Consider the following 12,317-nt stretch of genomic DNA (forward strand, 5'->3'; position numbering starts at 1 on the left):
CACACACTCCACACACCCCTACACATACACCCCCTACACCACACCACACCCACACCCACACCACACACACCACACACATACACACCACATGCACACACACTCCACACACCCCTACACATACACCCCCCTACACCACACCACACACACACACATACACACCACACCCCACCCACACCACACACACACCCACACCACACACACCACACACACACACCACATACCACATGCACACACCACACACACACACACCACATGCACACCACAAACACACACCACACACACACACACACCACACACACACCACACATACACACACCACACACACACACACCACAAACACACACCACACACACACACACACACTAACACTATTCAAGGCCTACAACAACAGCAGAGACCCGCTCACATCCTCAGAGCATCCAGGCGACTGGATGCAGGAAAAGGAAGGAACGACTCTCTCTCTCTCTCTCTCTCTCTCTCTCTCTCTCTCTCTCTCTCTCTCGACTTCAGCGTGACTGGGAAGCTCAGGCAGGAACTTCCAGAAACTGGGCTTCGGGTGACAGGGCCGGGGAGGAGACCTCGCCTGGGGCTGGGCGTCGCCTCCTCGGAAGAAGGGGGAGCGCTGACAGTGGGGGACGAGTCGCACTTCTGCAGCCTCAAAAGCATCCAATCACCGTGAAGAGCACGTAAACTGTCCAAACCCCCTTTTGCTAAAAAAATTAAAACTCTAATTGCTTCTTCCAGTCACAGTGGATGGTGGGCTCATTGGCTTTGTACCCCGAGAAGCTTAATAAAATGTCAAATATACGTTGCAGGATTACCTAAACTGCCACTAACTCCCAGGGACACGAGGTCTATGGAGTATGAAGTAGCTGTCAGCTGCGATTCAAGGACGACATTCTCGGGGGTCGGGGGGAGCGGCTGGGAGTAAGGAGAGGCGCAGGCGCGTGTGCCTGGGGCTGCGCTCGCCAGCCTGTGCTGCCGTGGGCGTGTGTCTTGTGCAACCTACACCCTCGTTCAAGAATTCCCCCCGGGCCCAGCCGGTGCCCAGGGCGCTGGGCGGTAGGTGTATCTATTGCTACGCCTCCCGTCCCTCTCAACAAAGCGCAGAACCAAGCCCGAACCTGCACAGCGTTCACAAACAAAGTCTCAGCTGGAACAAGAATTCCTCCCTCTCCCTCTCCCGTCAGGTGATCACACAGAGGAGTGGGCAGGTTTCAGTCATGTGACGCCATTGGTTCCCATGCGTGTCGCTCCTACAGCTTCATTTGGAAATTCTGCGCGAGCCGCACACGAAGCCAGGTCGCAGCTTCTGCTGAGGCTTACACATCGGCACACAGGGTGACAGCTGCTTCGCAAGCCCGGCCGGGGGCTCAGGGGTTCAGTGTCGCCTAGGAACCAGGAGGTCCCGGGTTGGATTCCGGTCAAGGGCACAGGCCCGGGTTGCGGGCTCGATCCCCTGTGTGGGGTGGGCAGGAGGCAGCCGATCGATGGCTCTCATCATTGATGTTTCCATCTCTCTCCCTCTCTTTCCTCTCTGAAATCAACACAAATAGATTTTTTAAAACCCACAAAAACAAAAAAACAAAAAGTGCTCCCTCCAGCCGACAGGACGCGCGCCTGGAAGAGCAAACCGCGTCGCCACTGTCTGCCTTCCTGACGGTCACAGGCATCTGCTCGGGAAAGAGGTTTATTCATATGTAACACGGGCTGCGCCCACCTGACTCCAGTGCAGGTCAACGTGTCCAGCAATATCCTCTCACCTCCGCGCCCCCCCCGCCCGGCGATGCAGGGTCAGGGGGTGTTGGACGGAGTCCCTTCCTGGGGGCCCGAGGATTGTGGATCAGCAGGACCCCCTGAACAGACCCCCCTTTTCCTCGGTACTGAGTGCTCGCTGCGTGAAGACCAGAGGCGCTTTCGGCGTTCAGGTGAGCTCTCGAGCCTGCGGGCCTGCCAAGCGGCGGCTTAAAAAGTCAGTTTTCGGTTATGAAACCCTACAACCGTCGTCTCTCATATTTCAGATAAGCCTCCCTGTGCTTCCCGACATGCTCGACGGAGAGCCTGCTGCTGCGTTCTCAGTGTACATCCTGACTCACGTTGATAGAATGTTCTCTAAACGTAGCTACGATTCTCTGTAAGCTGCTTAACATAAGTGTCTTTCCTCATTCAAATAAAAAAAAGATCAGTTTTGGGGGAAGGGGGGTTGGCGGGGCCTGGCCGCGCCCGGCGAGCGGGTGGGAGGCCGGGAGCAGCGCAGCCGGGGAACAGGTCTGGGCGAGCTCAGGTTCACCTCCCCTGGCAGCCCGCTCGCCCGGCAGGTTCGCCACTGTTTGCGAGTGGTGCTGGCTGCTCCACACACTCATAACTTATCTTCCGAGCACGGGGAACGCGGGGAGAGAAGTTGCACAAGAATACAAGGAGGCGTGGCCAGCGACCAAGGCGAACGGCCAGCGATGCCATCACGCAGCACAGCGACGGTGTAGCCAAAGCGGCCACGGCCAGGGACGGTGTCATCTGCACAGACACCGCCGCCTGGATGGACTCGGACAGTCCAGCCAAGAGCCCATGTCCTTGGGGTCTGAAGTGTGGATTTAAAATATAAATATGTTTCTTTTTATTGACTTCAGAGAGGAAAGGAGAGAGAGATGGAAACACTGATGATGAGAGAGAATCACGGATCGGCTGCCTCCTGCACGCCCCACACTGGGGATGGAGCCCGCAACCCGGGCCTGTGCCCTGACCGGGAATCGAACTGTGACCTCCTGGTTCAGAGGCCGATGCGCAACCCCTGAGCCACGCCAGCCAAGCTGAAATACAGTTAAAAAAAAATCGTCGCCTGAGGATAATTTTTTCCATTGGTTTTTAGAAAGCGGAAGGTAGCAGGGGAGGGGGGGGGGGGGGGAGAGAGAAACACTGATGTGAGAGAGACACATTGATTGGTTGTCTCCCACATGCACCCCAACCAGGGCTGGGGATGGAACCTGCAACCCAGGTACATGCCCTTGACCAGGAATTGATCCCTTGACCCTTCAGTCCTCAGGCCGGTGTTCTAACCACTGAGCACACTGGCCAGGGCTGAAATACAGATTTTTATACTTTCTTTTGTAGATGGGCCTGCCCCCGTGTGGAGCGCCCGGGGATGCTGTTGGGATAGGAGCCTATGAAAGGCGAACATGCTGTAGGACGACAGCAGACTTCTCAGCCTCCACCCGGCCACGCTTCCTCTCCCTCGTCCTCCCACAGGGCCCGGTGGCCACAGTCAGAGCCCAACGCGCAAGCTCCCCGCGCCCACGCCAGCGAGCCGCTCTGGGGCCGAGCTACTGCTGCGTCCTGTCTGCAGGCATCTGAGACGAATCGTCCAGAAGCAGAACACTGGCCATTCAGCGACTGGAGGCTGAGACCCCTGCATTTCTAGCGAAAGGAGAGAGAGGTGCTGTCATGGATCGTTTCTGTGACCACTGGCTGGGCATCCGGCAGACCAGGGTCCCTCGTGTGACTGGCTGCACGTCTAACTCCAGGTGTCTTGGTTGGGAATGAGTGCTTCTGCTTGGGGGAGGGGCAGGCGATTTTCTACACATAAAGAGCCCCCCCCCCGCCCCCGCCCCCAGGTAACCTGCACGCGGTGTTATTCCCACGGAACACACATGGCAGACCCTCGCTGTGCTGACGGAGGGGCTTCCTTCCGGTGAAAGATTCCAGAAGGTGAGGCAGGTCCCGCGCCGGGAGGATGCTGTCGGGGGGATGCTGTCGGGGGGATGCTGTCGGGGGGATGCTGTCGGGAGGTGCTGTCGGGAGGATGCTGTCGGGGGGATGCTGTCGGGAGGATGCTGTCGGGAGGATGCTGTCGGGGAGGATGCTGTCGGGAGGATGCTGTCGGAGGTGCTTCGGAGGTGCTGTCGGGGAGGATGCTGTCGGGAGGTGCTGTCGGGAGGATGCTGTCGGGGAGGATGCTGTCGGGGGGTGCTGTCGGGGAGGATGCTGTCGGGAGGTGCTGTCGGGGGGATGCTGTCGGGGAGGATGCTGTCGGGAGGATGCTGTCGGGGGGATGCTGTCGGGGGGATGCTGTCGGGAGGTGCTGTCGGGAGGATGCTGTCGGGGGATGCTGTCGGGGAGGATGCTGTCGGGAGGATGCTGTTGGGGAGGATGCTGTCGGGAGGATGCTGTCGGGAGGTGCTGTCGGGGGGATGCTGTCGAGGGGATGCTGTCGGGGGGATGCTGTCGGGGGGATGCTGTCGGGGGGATGCTGTCGGGAGGTGCTGTCGGGAGGATGCTGTCGGGGAGGATGCTGTCGGGGAGGATGCTGTTGGGAGGATGCTGTTGGGGAGGATGCTGTCCGGAGGATGCTCTCAGGGAGAATGCTGTCGGGGAGGTGCTGTCGGGAGGATGCTGTTGGGACGAACAGCAGACGCGAGAACAACACGCTGGGGTGGTCTCCTGCCCACGACGCTCTCCACGCGCCCACACGCAGCCCCTCCTGGAAATTCATCCACACGTGTTCCTGTCGGCCCTCATGGCCGTAAAGAAGTGAAGGCCAGCCCTGCGTCAGGGGACAGCACTGGCCGGAGATCCAGGGGCCGGGTGGAGGCGCGCGATCCGCTAGCCGGGCTGCGGGGAACGGCGGTGCCGACTCTAAGCTGTTTGAGGAAACTGCTCTCAAGACCACAGTGGAGTAAGTTTCACACATTAGCCTTGTGAGCGATTCCCGGAATCTTTTGTAAATAACCTCACTAATGAACTTTTCCAACAGTAACGAGGAGAGCTTATTATTACACAAACACCTCAGCGGACACCCAGCCAGCATCCGCCATGTGCCAGGCACCGTGCGTGGGCACGGAAGGCTGTGGCGGGTCTGATAGCGTTTAAAAAGCTGGGGCCTGGGGAGAGGCATGTTTTGGAAACGAATTTTCATTGCAGTTTTCTAATAGGTGCATGCATGCGTTTGTGCCCAGCTGTGAACCCTGAGACAGCTCGCCGCACTGGGGGGCTCTCTTGGGTCTCCCGTTCCGTTAGCGATAGGAAGGGAGGTGACGAATGCATCAATGCGCCCAGACACCCCCAATGTGGGAAGCAGCCCCCACCCCCGGGTGCTGCCCCATGTACTGCTCCTCCCTGGGCAGAGCCGCTGGGGCCAGAGCTGGTCCCGGGGGTTTGCTCGTCGCTTCCTCTTGACCAAGCAGCCATCGGCACGCGGCGAGGTCACTGGTCTGAGGCCACCCTGCCCCTTGCTGTGGGCAGACTTCCTGGACCGGACAATGAGACTGAAATGAAGAACTTCTTGAAATCCACGGGCAGACAAGAGCCAGAGCTATTTATCCCACTGCCCATCGGGGGCTGGCGGGGGGTCAGAGGGCCGTATAAGGCCCTCGAAATCATGTGGTCTGGCCCTGCCAGGGCATTAGGGGGGCTAATGACGGTGTGACCGCATCGAGCAGGCTGATGGTTAAGAAAGGTACTCTGTATGGCCCGGGGACGATGTTATAAACATCCACTGGCCCCTGGCAGGGAAACACATCGCGAAGACAGACTCGATGCGTTCGATTCCCGTCAAGGTCAGGCCTATTTTGCTCCAAGTGGCCAGGAAGCTCATGAGTCCGCCGGTGGCTCACAGGAAGTGGCCGGCAGACGGCTTTTCAGCTCTAAACACAAAGCTCGTTTCATCGTTTGAAAGAACAAGTCTCCTGAGGCCAGTTGCATTGGCCCTTCGCCTGGGGCACGGGGGCAGCTGGGAAAAGCAATATTGCGCGATGGGAAGGAGACAGGAAGGAGACGGGGAAGGGGCACCTCCCCTCCTGCCCCGGAGAAACCTCCCCCCTCATCTACTGGGCCCTTGTCCTCCTGGTCAATCCCTCCGGAAACTCATTTTCTTCTTTTAAAGATCAACCAGTCTTACCAACCCAACTGCCCGCCTTCGCCTGACCAGGCCTACTGGGTGCGCTTCCCCGACCGCGGGACACGCTCCCTCCGTCTGCGCTGAGCCTGACGTCCCCTCCCAGGAGCCACAGCCCCCGTGACGGGTAACCGGGCCTGCACCCTGAGCCATGATCCCGGCGAGCTAAGGCCAGGGGACCATTCCACGCTTTCTCCTGGGCACCACGTGATCATTCTGAACAAAAGCTCCGGGAACTGTGTGGCCAGCAGGATGCACTTGTGGTTCGGCCTCTTGCTGAGGTGCTGACACGTGGGCCTGATGCTGCTGGGCCCGCGTCGGGGATGCGGGTGTGAAACGGGAACTCGGGCATGAAGGCTCAGCCCGGAGCCCCGCACTCGGCCGGCAGGAAGCGCCGTGGGCTGGCAGCCACAGGGACGTCCGACTATGGAACTCAGTGGCTCTGAGAGCGTGTGCGCAGCCCCTTGCTACTGCCCTCATCCACTCCTTCCAGTGCCGGCGCTGCCCGTCAGGGAGTGAGCAGGAGCCATCCTCACGCTCTAAGCACATACCTGCCTTGCGTGGCCGCGGATGGCGACTGCAAGGCTGTCTCTTTTTGTTTTTTTTAAAATATGTTTTACTAGAGGCCCTAGGCCTGGCCTGCGATCAGGTTCCCCGCCTCCTCCTTCCCTCGCTCCCTCAGTGACCCCTGCCTCCGGTCGCCCACCTTGTTCCGTGCCACCCCCTGGTGGTCAACGCATGTCATAGCGAGTGATCAAACTCCTGGTCCCCTGGTCTGCCGGGAGCCGGTCCATCCTTGCTGTTTCAAGGGACCTGGCATATATGGCATACTGTTCTTAATATGTTTGCTCACCTTCTTGGCACTATGTGTTTTAACCAAGGTCACCTCTCTGAGAAAGGTTGTTTCCCCAGGTAGGGATTTTCCCCTGAAGTTAGGGAGGGAATAAAACCCCTTAACTAAGTGCCAGGCGGGTAATTAATCACTTTAACTACGAACAATCGTGCTTAAGCTACATAATCTTTACTCCCTGGAATGGAGATAAGAAACGCCCTAACCTTTGGAATAGAGATTGATAGGATTGGAATCAACTGGTATAAATACAGATGTAACAAGACAGCAAGACACAGAACCTAGACACAGAACCTACACAGAACCTAGAGACAGAACCTACACAGAACCTAGAGACAGAAGAACTTCGCTGGAGAGAACATGGCAAAAGATCCTGGACAGAAACTGGCCTCAGAACCTACACACAGAACCTATAGACAGAACCTGGCTACAGAACCTGGATAGAACATGGCAAGAGAACCTGACTAGAAACTGGTGACTGAACCTGGCTGGAGAACCTGGACAGAACCTAGAGACAGAACCTAGCAAGAGAACATGGACACAGAACCTGGCTGGAGATCCTAACCAGAACTTGGCTAGAGATCCTGGCTAGGCTGCTGACCAACTGAATGCTGCCTCTGTGTCGTTCCTTCTTTGCCGACTCCGTCCACACCTTTGGGGACCCCTGGACCTGCTGGGGTTGGACCCCAGCACTGGTCGAACTCCCGAGGGGACACTTTGCATATCAGCTTTTTATATATGTACTAGAGACCCGGTGCACAAAATTCGTGCACAGGGGGTATCCCTCAGCCCGGCCTGTACCCTCTCCAATCTGGGGCCCCTTGGAGGATGTCCAACTGCCGGTTTGGGCCCAGCAGTTGGACATCCCTTTCACAATCTGGGACCGCTGGCTCCTAACTACTCACCTTCCTGCCTGCCTGATCGCCCCTAACCACTTCTGCCTGCCAGCCTGATTGCCTCCTAACCTCTCCCCTGCCAGCCTGATCACCCCCAACTGCCTTCCCCTGCCAGCCTGATTGTCCCCAATTGCCCTCCCCTGCCAGCCCGATCGCCCCCAACTGCCCTCCCCTGCCGGCCCGGTTGCCCCTCCCTGCCCTCCCCTGCAGGCCTGGTTGCCCACAACTGCCCTCCGCTGCTGGCCATCTTGTGGCGGTCCTCCTGTGACAATGTGAGGGAGGCCATCTTGTGATGAAGTGAGGGCATATGCGAGGTGGGAGGACCAGCTAGGCTTTTATTAGTACAGATATATATATAGGTTGATTTTAGAGAGAAAGGAAGAGGGAGAAAGAGCTAGAAACATCAGTGATGAGAGAGAATCATAGACTGGCTGCCTCCTGCACACCCCCTACTGGGGATTGAGCCCACAACCCAGGCATGTGCCCTGATTGGGAATTGAACCGTGACCTCCTGGTTCATAGGTCGATGCTCAACCACCGAGCCACAGCGGTCGGGCAGCAATGAGCTTTAGAAAATGCCAGAAGGCAAAGTCCGGGTGGAAATCACTGTCCTCCTGGTTCTGCACTAAAATAACGGGGAGCTCTCTGCAGAGTGCAACAGCACAGCCCCCCATCCCCCGTGAGCTTCCCACAGGCCCTGGCTGAGCGGCGGGCCCAGCCCCGACCTGCAGGAGCTGCAGCGCATCCGAGGGCAGCCCCACGCGCTTTCAGGCCTCGCCCGGCCCGTGAGGCCACGTGGCTCCGCCGGCCGCAGGGAAAGAGTGAGGTCAGCGCACGCACGCATGCACGGGTGTTACCTGGACTCGGGGTACTTGGTGAGCGTGGCCAGGCTGCTGGTGTACATGTGGCCGCCGACGTCGATGTGAACGGGCGCATTGGACTTGGTGAGCTGGGCGGGCGTCGGGATGCCTTGGTTGTTGAGTGGAGACGCGGGAGATCGAGTGATCAGGGGTCTGGACATATTGGGCCGACTGTCCTACGGGGAGAGAAGCAAGTTAGACACGCGTTCTTCCTTCAGGGGCGAGAGGGGGACGCACATCATAAGGCACAGGCCGGGGACCAGGCCCGTGACGCCCACTGGGTCATTGAACCCGCAGGCGCTCACGTCTGTGAGAACAGGTGCGAGAAGAACGAGCTCTGGACGAGGGATGGCGTCCAGGCTCAGGACCGAGGAGCTCGCTGACGCTCGTCCGAATCGTGGGTCGATTCCAGTCTCCCGAGGGCTCCGGCCAATTTCACTCCCGAATCCTCGCACTTAGCGAGCGGCAGCTGGCGCGTGGGGCGGGGGGAGGGAGGCACAGACCAGCCGAAGAGCTAACGGGCACTTGGCACAATGCACACCACGTACGTAAATACGGACGCTCTACCCGCGCTTGGGAAACTTAACTCCATGCCGTGGAAGTAAGCACGGACTTCTCAGCACCTGGTCCCACACGGCGCTTCCTTCCATTTCTATTTTTTAAATTATTATTATTTTAAATGTATTTTTGTTGATTTCAGAGAGGAAGGGCGAGAGTGATAGAAACAGCAGTGACGAGAGAGAATCATGGATCGGCTGCCTCCTGCTTGCCCCACACTGGGGATGGAGCCCACAACCCGGGCCTGTGCCCTGACTGGGAATCGAACCAACCCTGACCTCCTGGTTCACAGGTCGACGCTCACCATTGAGCCACGCCGGCCGGGCGGAATGGTGCTCTTTGGGAAAGCGAAGCGTTACATCCTCTCCGTGGAGACGTAGAAATATTTGAAAATGGAACCCTACGGCCTCTGCTTTTAGGGGCCATGTACCCCCGGACTTCCTGTTAGAAAGTGGTCCCCCCACCCCTCCCGGTCATACCCAGTCCAGGGCCGCAGCGCCTGTAATAGTTTTCCGATTGGACACACCCTCCGTCCTGCCAGCAGGGGCCGGGCGAAGGGGCAGGTTTGCAGTGCCGATGCTGTGTTGGACGGTGACCTCACTCAGCACAGCCCACGCTGCCAGGCCTGGCCGGGAAGGAGAAGCATAACAGATCGGCTGAAGGGTTCCAGATTTCTTGGAATACGTACCATTGACATTGGAAATCATAAATGTATGGATGTTGCCGACTTTAAACATTAAACCCGTGTTTCCTCCGCTGGGGTTGGGAGGGGACTAGCCCCGGGGGCAGGGCCAGCTTCCTGGTCTGTACCATCCTGGGTGGTTCCCCCCCCCCTCATGGCACCCGAGCATCGGACGTGTGGCTCAGGCCCCTGAGGAACTGAAATTTTAACTTTAATGAATTTACACTTTAATTTCGTGGCCTTGTGCAGCTGGTGGCGGTCGCATTGGACAGCATGAATCTGTGTTACTACATGAAGCCCACAGCATGGAGAACATGGATGCATCACCCACGGGGACACGGAGGGACGGTGGTATTTGCGAGTTGCAGACAAATGGCCTGTGACCCGCAACACACGTGTTTCCCTCTCCCCTTCAACACCGCTTCTCCCTTCACTGAGTTTATGAGAATAAAAGACACTGAAGGCCACACAGTGAGGAACGGAATGATGAGGCGCCACAGCACCTGCGGATCTCGCAGAGGACGTGCCGGGAGAGGGTGCGGACACTCGCCCATCCCGTGGCCCATCCCCACGAATGACGGACGGTAACGCGGACCTGGGACGGCCACGCTCAGGTGCTGGCCCCTGTGGGGGGACTGACTGTGACGGGTGCAGAGCATGGCCTGTGGGGGGACTGACTGTGACGGGTGCAGAGCGTGGCCTGTGGGGGGACTGACTGTGACGGGTGCAGAGCGTGGCCTGTGGGGGGACTGACTGTGACGGGTGCAGAGCGTGGCCTGTGGGGGGACTGACTGTGACGGGTGCAGAGCGTGGCCTGTGGGGGGACTGACTGTGACGGGTGCAGAGCGTGGCCTGTGGGGGGACTGACTGTGACAGGTGCAGAGTGTGGTCTGTGGGGGGACTGACGACGATGAGGTGCAGAGTGTGGTCTGTGGGGGGACTGACGACGATGAGGTGCAGAGCGTGGCCGGTGGAGGGCGCTGACCGGGATGGGTAAGAGCTCGGCAGCTCTAAACCTTGATCTGGTGGCTGAACAGCTGTGTGCACATGGATACCTAAGATCTACTCACATTTCCCCTGAAATCTACTTAAGAAGAAAATAATCTCAGAGAAAACTCCTCCAATCAGAACACCTCGCTCTCCACTCACTGAAATGGGAGTGAAAGGCGCTGTTCAAAAGCCAGGAAGACGCTCACTCTTTCCTCTCATCCGAGTCACCAGATCTGACTACAGGCTCTGCCGTCAAACAGCTTCTGGAAGTTTCTCTCCGGTTCTCCTTCCCCACGTCTGGGTGGGCGGGTCTGCCAGGCTCCTGGGTGGTTTGTGTTTCACACACTTAGTCTGCGGCCTCCGTGTCGCTGAACCCTCGCCTCACCCCCCAGCAGAGCAGCGATTCCTCGAGGCAGGCGCGCCCTTCCAGGATGTGCCCGCAGGCGCCTGGGCAGAGGAGCTAATGAGAACCTGCCTCTGACGGGCGCCAGCCTCCCTGCCCGCCTCGCAGCAGCCGGGGCACCGCCTGCATCACCGCGGGGCTCACGCTGGGAGTTTAATGACTTTATTTGTGAAGATGTACGTACGCCCTGCCTTCTGTCAGGGTCCACTATCAGGTTGGACTATATTACCTCTTTCGCTGGGAAAGGAAGCAGGTTTCTTAGGGATATTTCCAGAAAAGCACGTCAATAGTAAAAGGCTTACCTGTATAATTTGATGTTGTAATTCCTGTCATTCGACAGAGCAGCACAGGGATTTCACACCCATCCTATTTTTCCTGCAAATTTCCCCCTGGTTTAAAGTACATGCACGCGCGCGCACACACACACACACACACACACGCATCACACACATCCACTCAAGTAGCATCTGTGTTACACGCGCTGTCTGGAGAGAGTGTTTTGATGAATTCTGTTTTCTGGTAGCTGGCCAGCATGTAGCAGGGGTCGGGAATGTCTGGCCCTCGGCCCTCGGGCCGCGGAATCCTTTGGTCCGGCCCTGCCAAGGCACTAGGGGGGAGTTGGTTGAATGTCTGACCACACAGAGCAGGCTGTTTTCTAAGTTGATAATTGTGTATGGCCCGCGAATGACGTTATAAATCTCCGAGTGGCCCTTGGCAGGAGGAAGGCTCCCGCCCTCGTTGAGGGCGTGCAGGCTGTAATCAGAGTCTCGGAGCCCAGGACCCTGCCCCCTTGCTAATCCGTGGTCGCCTCGGGAGTGTCACCTCAGGGCCGACACAATCCTACTGGGCTCAGCGGAATGGTTTTGTAGAAAAACATCACCTGACTGACCACATTACTTCATCATTTAACAGGACTGACTTGCACAATGTCACTCTTCCTACTGCTGCTCCCCAGTCCACGCACCGTTTTCTTCGTGAAAAACGTATCTGATGCTCCCTCATCAGATTCCCAAGCTGGGACCACGAAAACAGCGACTACTTGCCACAATTTCTCCGCTCTGAATGTTTTTCAAAACTTGAAGAAGAAGAAGAAAAAAAAGAAACATTTTGATAGAATTTTGCTCTGTTTTTTATAGTTGAATTCGTTTTTAAATTAGATTTCTTGGATATTTTAAAACATCACAGAGACTT

The 12,317-nt window shown here is 57.5% G+C and overlaps 1 protein-coding gene across 7 annotated transcripts in view; it reads right to left on the minus strand.

The window, feature by feature from the left end:
- Positions 1-12,317, minus strand: part of KCTD1 (potassium channel tetramerization domain containing 1) — a 68,378-nt gene that overhangs the window by 24,868 nt on the left and 31,193 nt on the right. For 4 of the 7 annotated variants that reach the window (XR_004969964.1, XR_004969965.1, XM_036322289.1 and 1 more), the window contains exon 2: positions 8,491-8,669. Coding sequence is in view for 5 of the 7 variants with exons in the window: in XM_036322286.1 (XP_036178179.1) it covers positions 8,491-8,669 (179 nt within the window). In the remaining 2 variants the exon portion in view is untranslated. Of the gene's footprint in view, positions 1-8,490; positions 8,670-9,530; positions 9,650-11,428; positions 12,025-12,090; positions 12,185-12,317 lie in introns of those variants that run through there. The other 3 variants (XM_036322290.1, XM_036322291.1, XM_036322288.1) reach the window with 3 other exon arrangements.

This window comes from Myotis myotis, unplaced genomic scaffold, assembly GCF_014108235.1.
Source record: "Myotis myotis isolate mMyoMyo1 unplaced genomic scaffold, mMyoMyo1.p scaffold_m19_p_9, whole genome shotgun sequence".
NCBI lineage: Eukaryota > Metazoa > Chordata > Mammalia > Chiroptera > Vespertilionidae > Myotis > Myotis myotis.